Source organism: Vicia villosa, linkage group LG6, assembly GCF_029867415.1.
Source record: "Vicia villosa cultivar HV-30 ecotype Madison, WI linkage group LG6, Vvil1.0, whole genome shotgun sequence".
In the NCBI taxonomy this organism is placed as follows: Eukaryota; Viridiplantae; Streptophyta; class Magnoliopsida; order Fabales; family Fabaceae; genus Vicia; species Vicia villosa.
The window spans coordinates 14308046-14319276 of NC_081185.1; the positions used below are offsets into that span (position 1 = coordinate 14308046).

At 33.7% G+C, this 11231-nt stretch overlaps 2 protein-coding genes across 2 annotated transcripts; one reads left to right on the forward strand and one right to left on the reverse strand.

Annotated features, from left to right (window-relative positions):
• Positions 1-1877: 1877 nt before the first annotated feature.
• On the reverse strand, positions 1878-2585 carry LOC131613238 (uncharacterized). Its single transcript, XM_058884924.1, has one exon. The coding sequence runs from the start codon at positions 2583-2585 to the stop codon at positions 1878-1880; it is 708 nt and encodes a 235-aa protein (XP_058740907.1).
• A 7349-nt stretch (positions 2586-9934) lies between these two features.
• On the forward strand, positions 9935-10765 carry LOC131613239 (uncharacterized). The gene is made up of 2 exons (XM_058884925.1): positions 9935-10357; positions 10406-10765. Exons 1-2 carry the CDS (start codon positions 9935-9937, stop codon positions 10763-10765), a joined length of 783 nt encoding a protein of 260 aa, XP_058740908.1.
• The last annotated feature ends 466 nt before the right edge of the window (positions 10766-11231 follow it).

Here is an 11231-nt window from a genome sequence, read left to right on the forward strand (position 1 = left end):
CTTGATTCATTTATCTCTCATTGCAGTAAGAAATAAAATAGAAGACACTACTAAACTAATTTTATGTAGTGCATTTGTGATTGTATTTTTTTTGGGTCAAAAGAGCAATCATATATGCACTATTCAAAAGTGGTTCCGTAGTGTATTGCATTATATTTTTTATTGAAATGATAGTTAAAGGAATCGAGTCAAATGAAGTTACTTTTAGCTCTATAATTGGTGTATGTCAACAATCACTAACTTTGGAATACAAAATCCCAAACCTTTGAGTATCAAATTCAAAAACCGTCAACTACGCTTAGTGATGGTTCTATTTTAGATAAATTGGGTGATGACCTTGAGTTTTAAATATTCTTGTTCTATATATTATTCTAAATCTTTTTCAATGTGCCAATAACACATATAATTATCCCGCTCCTAGCTAGTAGATCGATTGAAGCTTTGTAGCACCAATTGATTGAATGTAGGTTTGATGACTTACATCTTCTGGTGGTTAACACCATTACATTTTCTTAAAATTATTTTTCAAATGATTTATTAATATTAGCATATTGCATTTGATGTCTATGTCAGTGTCTGTTTTTCATAGGATATGCGTCTTTTGTTACTTTCAAGTATTTCTCTTTTATGGAAGAGATTAATAAATAATATTTGTTTGCTCCATTGATTGAGGTTCTTATTTTCATTGCACTATGTTGAAATAAAGAAGCACAAGAAAGCTAAGAATGTGTTTCTTTTAAAACATTTAATGTTAAAAGTTGACAGTGGTGTTAAAATTGAAACTTAACTTATAAAATTGTAGTTGGCAAAAAAAAAGAGTGTGATAAAATTGTGTACCTTGCTTAAAAAATTAACTACCGGTGACTGCTTAAATAAACTTTGTACCTTGCATTTTCTTGAAAATTCTTCAATGAATATAACATCTTTATATGAGTAGCCTGCAATCAAAGCTTTGGAAATGAACCACAAGAACTGAAACAAAAATTGGCCAGAGTAATAGCTGCATACACAAGAATTCCCAATCATGATGCCTTGGAGTAAACCCTAAGGACTTTAGAAAAAATATGGAACTCAATATAACCTGCACACAAAGAATATCAAACTAATATCTTGGAGTAAACTCCAAGAACTCCAGAATATAAACCGAATAAAGTCAAGGTATCAAAGTCTTAGTCCAATAGTTCACCCTTCAAGCTTAGGATATGGTAACCATAGTCCAAGTCCAGATTAAATTTTTTATGATTTAATTTGATTATTAATGTTTTAAGAATAAAATAAGAGTCTAAATGCACAAAGGAAAAAGTGCATAAGCATAAACATAGGTCCAAATGGACAAAGGAAAAATGAACATAAACATAAACATGATAATGAATAATGCATAATAAAAATAAATATAAAATAGTACAAGAAGTATAAAATAAAGTTAGAAGTTAGTAAATAGTGGTTAGAAGTTGATTCTCAAAGTTAATGATCAATAATGGTTGAATAATGAACTTAGGCCAAGGTTGATGAAAACTCATTGAAGAATTGATAAGACCGAAACCTTCTATCAACAAGTTTTCAAAGGTATTGAGTCAATTGTCAATATAATCAACCATCCTTAGGCTTATAAACATAGGTTTAGGCCACAAATGATCATTTTCCGATATGGGACAAATTTAGCGCTATGTTAAGCAATCACCAAGTAACTTATATAAAAGTCACCCTACAACGAGACTGGTCAAAAGAATCACAAAATTTTTCAAACTTTAATAAAATTTAAATATTCAATTTTTCAAATAGTCATGTTTGTGATTATTTAATATAATCTTTTTTTTTAATAAGCAATTGAATATAAGATATCGCACTAGGGGTGCAACCCTTACATCAAGAAAACACTAGAAAGTTTTGTTACAAGATAAAGGTAATTTATACCAATCATAAAAAGAAATCCTACTATGATTCTCCCTATTACAACTCCACCTCCACGAGAAAAACATGATGTTTGATATCACCTCATCAAAACTAAAAATACCGTTATCGAAAATAATTGTATTTCTCATCTTCCAAATACACCAAATTAGAGCTATCCATATTGTGTTTAGGGTAGCTTTAATGTTGATGTTTTTCTCCTTTTCTTGAATGCTTCCGAAGTTCTTGAATTCCTCTAAAGAGATCTTAACTTCCTCGCCCAACCACGTGTAAATTCTTTTCCAAACCGCCTTTGTAACATGACATTGATAGAAAAGATGATCCAAGGATTCCGGATGAGTGGAGCAAAAAATACAATCTATGGAAGTGAGATTAGACACACCTCTATTGGCTAGTTGAACTTTAAGCGGTAGCCTATTGATGAAGAATCTCCAAGTGAAAATCTTGATCTTTGCCGGAATGGTAATCTTCCATATAATATCCAACATGTTAATGATGGGAAGAGACCAAGCTAGCTCCTTTGCATTAGACACCAAAAGTGAAACACTAGACACCTTAAAGTCTCCGTTGGTGGTGAGGTTCCACCGAAACTCATCCGGTACCAAATTGTCCGACACTACACCTTGTAATAGCGCTTTTAAGTCCCTTACTTCTTCAACAACAACCGTGCTCATGACGGCGGGAAAGGAGTTAAAAGTGTTTGGTGCCGGAGAGAAAGAGATATTCGTCCCGAAGATGTTTTCCAAGTTCCACATCATTACCCCCTTGTTCCAAGAAACAATGTTGCTCACCACACAAAGATTGTTGGTAGTACGATCAAACAAATGCGGAAAAGTAACACGGAGCGGTTGATCGATCAACCAACAACTATGCCAAAAAAGAATATTCTCACATTCTTGAACTCACAAGTAACCCAATCGGTGAACCCCTCACCCAAATCATCCTCTTTGAAATCATTAAGAATAATATCTCTCCACCATCTAGAATCGTCCCGGTTTAGAAGATCCTTGCAAGAGGCTAGGACTTTTATCTTCGGGTTATGGTACCTCATGTAACATCCCGATTTTTATTAATATTTTTATTAATTATATTAGTAATTATATTGTTTGGTGTTTTTAATAATAACTTATTTATTTAGTTATTATGTGATATAATAATTATTTAAGTATTTAATTATGTGAGTGTTTGTGTTGTTTGACTTAATTGAGTTATTAGAGAGATATAACTAAATGGGCCTAAGTGATAGAAACATAATGGATGGATTGGTGGGTTAAGCCCAATTGACATAAGTGAGATAGTAAGAGAAGGTTAGGGTTTTAAAGGTTACTATTTTCATTTGGGGGAAAAGATAGGAAGAAGAGAAAAGAGGCAAAAGGGAAGAGAACAATGGTGGAAGAGAAAAGCTAGAAGAAACCTCATTTTCGCAGCAAGTTTCAGCATTGAGTCACCTTAGCAAAACGGATGTATTTCTCAATCCAACCGTTGGATCGTCGCCTGGTTTTGACACAACGTTCCTGACTCGTAGAGGTAAGTTCTGACCGGAGCGATTTTGATTTTGAGGATTTTAAGTTCGTCTGATAAGCTGATTTCCGAACTGGTTTTTAGGCGTGTCTCCAAATTATGTTTGAAGGATTTATTTTGGAGAAAAGCTTAGAGCTATGGTGAAAGATTTCATATTTGCCAAGGTAAGGGTGGGGTTCTTTCATGCTAAAGGGTTGTATGATAGTATGTTATAGTGGGTTTAATTCTATACTTTGATATCCATGTTCTTCTATGTTGCAATTTTGGGTATTTGATGATTGTTGGAATGTGATGATATAAATGTGATAAGTTGTGTGCAATTGATAATCTATGTGTATTAGATTGTTATGTTTGTTGTGAGTAAACCATTGATAGTGAAATAATGGGTTTTGTTATAGAATTGAAAAATAATGGAATAGAAATATAATAGTTGAATTGAAATTAATATAGTTTAATTATTAATTGGATAGTTAAATTATTAGTTGAATTGATTCCAATAAGTCTATGTGATTGGAATATACTTGAACTTGGACCAATTATTCGGTTTATCGGTAAATTACGGTATTTTGAGAAATTGTTTGTAATTGTGTTTTGGCTTGAATATGTATGTTGAGAAATATATATTGTCATGCCAATGATGTTGTTTTGATATTGATTCTTTATGGTTAGTTGGTTAGCATTAATTCTAATGACTAATTGCTTGATGTTGAAAATGTGTGTTCATGTATAATTGACAAAAATGAGAATTAACATGAGATAGTATGATTACTAGTGTTAATTGGATTGTGTGAATCGTAATTGATTAATTGGCCTCTCATATGTGAATGATGTGTGTGTGTTGTGAATGTTGTGTACAATTGGTGGATAATTCATAGAGTTGAATTGTTGTGATATGTGGAAAGTTAAGATGTAGAGATGATCTTAATTGCATATATTTGTGAGATTGTACATACATTCATATCATAGTGTGCCTTGAAACATAGGTGGAATTGCTTTGAAACACAAGCGTGGCTTGGATTCTAGAGTGAATCGGAAAGCGGTAAACTATATGTTTACATTTGGTGGCTTTGGTCTTGTCCGGATCTGAAGCGTGGCTAGATTCTATATGAATCGGAAGCGGTGGAACTTTGGGTCCATATTGGGTACCATATGCATAGAGTCACATGTCTTGCATTGAGTTACATTGGAGTTATGTGATGTTTGAATATATGTAATTATGTGATTAGTGATTGTTATGTGTGCATGAGATGTGATAATTAAATTTGGTGATGTTTGATACATGATTTTGGTGATATATGTAAATGAAACGTATATGATGAGAATGCAAATATATATATATGTATTAATGATATATGTATATATGTGGAATATATGAACCATGTTTTGCCATTGTTGATAGTTGTATTAATTTACATTGTGATTATGAAGTATATGTTATTATGTGCTTGAATGACATACTTGTAAACTTGAATACATTGTTATAGTTGATAGTTAACATTATTGTTGTGATGCAAATTGCTTATATTGAGAAGTGGTGAATTGTGTATGATTTTATCTTTGCTATATGTATTATCATACTTTCCTTTATAGTGTTTGATATCTCACCCCTTCTGCTGATGTTTCCCCTACCATGGGAAATGGGCAGGTACTCAAGTATAGCTGTGGAAGTTTGTAGATTCACCGTGTCTGGTTGGTGTGTCGCTCTGATACGTAGCACTCGGGGGTTGTCTATATTGTTGTTTCTATGTTGTTCATGTTTTAGTTGTTGAGTTCCAAATTGGATAATGAGAAGTACTATGATGTTTGAAGTTGTTTCCGATTAAATAAGATGATTTGTTTATAAATTCGAATGTTATGATTCCGCTGCATATTAAAATGAAGTTGGTTTGTCTAAGAGCTGTTATAGGTTGTTTTGTGCTTCTCTGAGATTAAAGTGCTATGTATCTGTTTATGAGTTGTTTATAGGAAGTAAATGTGATCCCAAATGCATTGTTGATAGTTTTTAAAATACTCTGATTTCTCGCATGATATTTTTGGGTAGAATTTGGGGTGTTACATTAGTGGTATCAGAGCAGGTCGGTCCGTCCGACCATGTTGTCGAGTCAGTTGAGTTGTGTGACAGTTGAATGATGTTAGTGTTTTATTCCTTAGTACGCGACATGTATGTGAAACACTGTTGGTACTTGTTCGTTTTGTTGTAGGGTTAGTTTGAGCGAAGTAGGGAAGAAGCTGTGCTTCTTGGATATGTTTCAGTTGTAAGTTTTTGGTGCAATATATTTCTTAAGGAGACAGAGCAAGCAATGTAGAAGTTTGTTGGTTTCCGAATTCGAAGGTAACATGGATTTAAGATTTTGGTTGTTTAACAAGTCGGAACGTCTTGGAATAAGGACAATTGTTATAAGATGGAATTTAGGAAGTTGTCATATTCAGCATTATTGGTGGACTGTGAAGTTATCAGTTTAAGTAACCGTTGCGTAGGATGTTGACGTAAGAATAATTATTAAGCGACGAATTACGGTAGACCTTGTCAAGGGATCCTTGGCAAGAGATTGGAAAAGTTGTCGAAGTTGTTGGAATGTTCAAGTCGGAGTTAGAAATGCGAAGGGACGAGTATGATTCCAAGAATAAAAAGTGTTGATAGTGGTGTAAAGGAATTATGTTCTAATGTTATCACAAGGTGTGTGTTAGCATGTTCAGATGATTTTGGGAGTTAATGAAGTATGGTACTTTTGGTGACGTAAAGGATTCTATTGCAGTTAAGTAACGATGGTTTACGCTACCATTATGGTTGTCGGCTATCCATTGACAAATTGAGGAACTGATCACCCTTAATCTCTTGTTGATAGTAGACGGAATCGTATTGGAATGAGATAGACTTGTCTTACCAGCTTGATAATATTGGAAGTGAATAAGTCTGTGCAAGATGGTGCGATGTTGTTTAGGTTGTTTGCAACTTTGGATGTTCATGAGGAAATAACGATTGGGGGATTATCGATAGTTGGCGCATTTGCATAAGTGTTTCCTGAAGATGTAAGTGATTTACCGTCAGAAAGAAAAGTTGAGTTTTCGATCGATTTAGTTCCTGGAACTAGTCTTGTATCGAGGACTCCATATAGGATGTCTGCTTATGATGTTGAAAGAGTTGAAGAGTCAACTTGAAGATTTGTTTGAGGAGAGGTTGATTCGTTCGAGTGTGTCGTCTAGAGGTGCATATGTTTTTGTTGGTTAAAAAGAAGGAAGGTTTTGCAAGGCTTTATGTTGAAACAAAAAGGACAAGTTGTAGCTTATGCTCCAAAGCAACTTAAGATTCATGAGAGAAATTATCTGACGCAAGATTTTGAGTTGGCCGCCGTTGTTTTTGTTTTAAAACTTTGAAGGCAATACATATAATACATATAACTTTGAAGGCAACTTTGAAGGCAATACATATAACTTTGAAAGCAACTTTGAAGGCAATACATATAACTTTGAAGGCAATACATATAAAACTTTGAAGAAAACAAAATTTGACTTTCGATGGAAAAGGATTTGTGTGTTATTCTAGCATTTTTTATGAGAAATATTATGTTTACACTTAATCATACATATACACCGTATAATATTACGGTTTGGATTTTTTTAAATCTTTAATAATTATTTTTTATTAGTTATAACACAAATAATTATATGGGCCATGCTGTATTTTGATACGGTGTAGACGTAAGGTGTTATATTTTGGTGTACATATAGAATATGCAATATATTAAACATATATTTATAGACTAGTTGATACTGACCCAAAATAAGGAATACTTGATACTGACCTAAAAGTTGAGAAACCTCCGTGTAGAATGATCAAGAACCTCAAGTCCGGTGAGGATCAGAGGCACCCCATCTTGGAATCTCATATCACATCAGTATCTAAGACGAAACACTTTTTAAAGAGAGAGACGTTTGTAGAGTGATTTACATGGTCAAAAACGAAACGAGAGCTTTTTGGGTGTGATTTGTTTTCTGCATGCGAATATTACGTTTTGAAGATATTGACTTTGACACATTATTATGTTCAAGGAGGTGAGGTGACATTTACACTCGTCACACTGGCTTCTTTACTTATTATAATAAAAAATTACTTTTTTTTTAAAATCCTCATAAAGAGTTGTTTAAACTTTCTTATAAAGTTATATAATTTGTATTGTTGTAAATATCAAACTGGTAATTATGAATATTATTCTTTTAATTTATTTATAATAATTTATTTGAAATAAATTATGTTATCTTTTACTTGTTCAAATACTTTATACATAGTAGAGAATGAATTGTGTGATTGAGAAAAACCGTATTTTAAAAAAACTTTTATAATTATTTTCAGAACTTATAAACATTTTGAAAAACTTTTGAATAAATTCGAGGAGGAAAGATAAATATGCAAAAAATTAAGAGTATAGGGTAAAAGAGATAACACTAAGAATTATAGAGGTTCAGTCGAAAATATTTGACATATTTCTCTTCCCGAGATTTGACCTATGTATGGAATTTTAAAAAATCACGGTGTAAATTCACGATTTGCTAAAAGCTACAACTTGAAGCTTCTCAAAATCACGGTATATGTGGCTCTGGACGTACGGTAGAGGTGTCTTACTAGATTACCAAACAAAGACTTAATGTTGAGAGTGTCTAATAATTCTTACCAGTTTTTAGTATGTTGACCTCTCTAACTCTCTTATACAAGAAAAAATGAAGACTTTTTCTAACTTCCAATCAATCAACATATGCCAGAGAGAATAGGTTAGTCTTCCTTCTCAACAACAAATTTACGCGGTTGGTTTTCTTTTCAAACAACAACTTCAAGAGGTTAGCCCGAGGTATCCGAGATTTTACACAAGCTTATCTCAAACTAAAGATAAGAAGGCCTCCAAATAAACGTTTAGGTTGTTTTAAAAGGAATAAAATGACATATAATCGTTTTTCGTTCAGTAAGATACTGTACTAAATATTTGAGAATCGTTTTTGCACTATCCAAATCAATTGGGTATAAGTGTCAAATCGATTGGACAATTTAATTTTGTCTAAAAACATTCCTACAGTTCCTAATTTATCTGACAAGTATTTCAAAATAATTTTTCGGAATATTTCTTTGAGAAAAATAATTTGTAAAACTTATTTGTGTGTGTGATTTAGTTGTATATTTTTATAAAAAAAGCCATTATGCTTTTACAACTCACCGGTCACTATCATTAAAGAATGACAACATCATTGAGGTCTAGATATGTGGCTGGGTCCGGTGATTCAGATGACTTTGAGTTCTTCAAGTATGAATCTTGCAACTGTGTTGGCGAGGATGAGAAAACTTTAAGGACGTACCACAGACACAAATGAACATGGGAGAGGGAAGGACGTCGAGGACACCATGGAAAGTGTCATTGAGTAAAATCAATCTATTTTTTTGGAAGGGTTTTAAAATTTCAATCAGTTTCAAGAAGAAAATTAATAAATTTACAAGTTTTGGGTACAACTAACTTTTAGGGTTTCGATAAAGTTTTGGGATTTCTAAGTTCTATGTTCAATCGATTTTGGTTTTTCGAGTTTTAGATTTCGTGAATGGAGTATAAGATCAACGAAGATAAAATGATTTATTTGTTCAATAGAGCGAAGAGTCCACAATGGTTCAAGCGATTTTGTTTGAAAAAAAATGGTTTTTGAATTTTAGGGAAGGAGAAGATGAATTCAACAAGGGAGAATGTGACAGCGGCGAGGTTAACTTTAGGTATTTTTAATTCAGATGTAATAAAATTATTATTATTATTATTATTTAATTATATATCAAATAAAAATAAGGGAAGAGGGGAAGAAACACGCGTTATTTGTGTGTTTTAAAAACAATAAGGTAAATCAGGGAGGTTTTTACTAAAGATATTACGTCGGTTAAGAAACCGTCATAATCAACCGTAAATTAGGGAGGTCTTTTTTAAACGCCTTAGTTAAACCGCCACAATTTATAAGATTTTTTGTAGTGTTTCCCCGACTGATAGGATATTTGGAAAGTTCAAACAAAACTGAGTTTTAGGTAATCAAATCTTTCCCGGGTCTACATGAATTGCATGATTTTAAAATCAGTCAAGATTTTGTATGATTTGATAATTAAATAATTTACTTGTACTCCGAATTTATAGCACAATAATACAAAGAAAGGAAAAATTAAGAAACCAAGTTCAAGGGGAGAGTTCACATGTGGGGCTACGTGTACTCCTTGTAGTTGGAAAACACAACAAAGATATAAGTGAAGAAACTTTGAAAAGAGCTATTAAAGTACTCTTTAATGCTATGGGATCACCTTTTAAAATTTCTGAATCTAATTTGGGAAAGTTTGTATCTCCTGGAGATTCAGTGGCGACTTGGTTTAGACAACCTGACATTTTTTATTTGATTGTTCAGTGTGATTTCTTAAATCAATCTCAAGCTACTGATCCATCACGTAATCACCCAGGTCTTGGCTATTAACACGGAGAGGCAAGGTAAGAATATGTATTTCATAAATATATATTCGTCATGCTGTCTAGAAGAAAAGAGGTTGTTGTGGAAGTGCCTCTTAGACTGGAAACAAAAACTTCCGGAAGGGGAATGGATTATTGGGGGTGAATTCAACTCTGTGAAGAACAAGAAGGAAAGATCAGGGAAGTCTGAGAGTAGTTCTAGTGAAATGGAAGATTTTGCGAAGTTTATAGATCTAATGGAGGTGGTGGACTCTCCTTTGATTAAGAATAAGTTCACTTGGATCAGTGCTAATGGTAAAATTAGGAGCAGGTTAGACAGAATTCTGTTGTCAGCAGGTGTAATAGATCTCTGGAATGTTGTGGCTCAAGAGTGTGGTAAGAGGGATACTTCAGACCATAGGCCTGTGTGGTTGAAGACTAGCAAGCTTGACTGGGGCCCTAAACCCGTTAAGGTGTTAAATTGTTGATTTGAGCATAAGGACTTCCTTGGTTTCGTGAAGGAGCAGTGGGATAACTCTGAAGTTCAAGGCAGTAGGGCTTTTGTTCTCAAGGAGAAATTAAGGAGGATTAGAGATAAATTGAGGTGGTGGAATAAGAATATTTTTGGTTGGGTAGAGTTGAAGATTGAAGAGGAAGTGGATGAAATTGATAGGATTGAAGACGATGACTGTTATGTAAACAATCAACTAAACCAAGAGTTGCTGGAAAGAAGGAATGAAGTGCATAAATCTTTGTGGAATAGTCTCCATTTAAAAGAGAGTATCTTAAAACAAAAAGCAAGACAGAGGTGGGTGGCGGAAGGAGACAGAAATACCAAGTTTTTTCATTCTATGCTTAAGGCTAGGACTAGGAAAAATTAGGTGGTGGCAGTTCTGTCTGACCAAGGGCTGGTGGAGGATGTGGAAGGAATTAAAGGGGTGGCAAGAGTTCATTTTGAAGCAAGATTCACGAGGCAAAACCAGGTTAGACCTTGCCTAAATGGGTTGGAGTTCAAGAAACTGTCTGAAGGGGATCGAGAGGGGTATGCTGGAGGAAAGATTCTCAAGAGAGGAAATAATGGAAGTGGTCTGGAACTGTGATGGGGATCGGAGCCCCGGTCCGGATGGATTTAATCTGGATTTGTTTAAGCGATGCTGGGATATTGTAGGGGAGGATGTTATTCAGTGTGTGTTAGATTTTCACTCAAAATCCTTTCTTCCTCAAACTATGTCAGCTTCTTTTATTGCGTTGATTCCTAAGGTTGAATGTCCCTTACAAATGGAGGATTACAGACCCATCTGTCTTGTTGGAGCAGTGTATAAAATTATTTCCAAATTATTGGCATCA

Coding starts and splice junctions, on each gene's coding strand:
- LOC131613238 (XM_058884924.1), bottom strand. CDS start 2,585: ATGAGCACGGTTGTTGTTGAAGAAGTAAGGGACTTAAAAGCGCTATTA.
- LOC131613239 (XM_058884925.1), top strand. CDS start 9,935: ATGTATTTCATAAATATATATTCGTCATGCTGTCTAGAAGAAAAGAGG. Junction 10,358..10,405: donor GGGGCCCTAAACCCGTTAAG/GTGTTAAATTGT, acceptor GGTTTCGTGAAG/GAGCAGTGGGATAACTCTGA.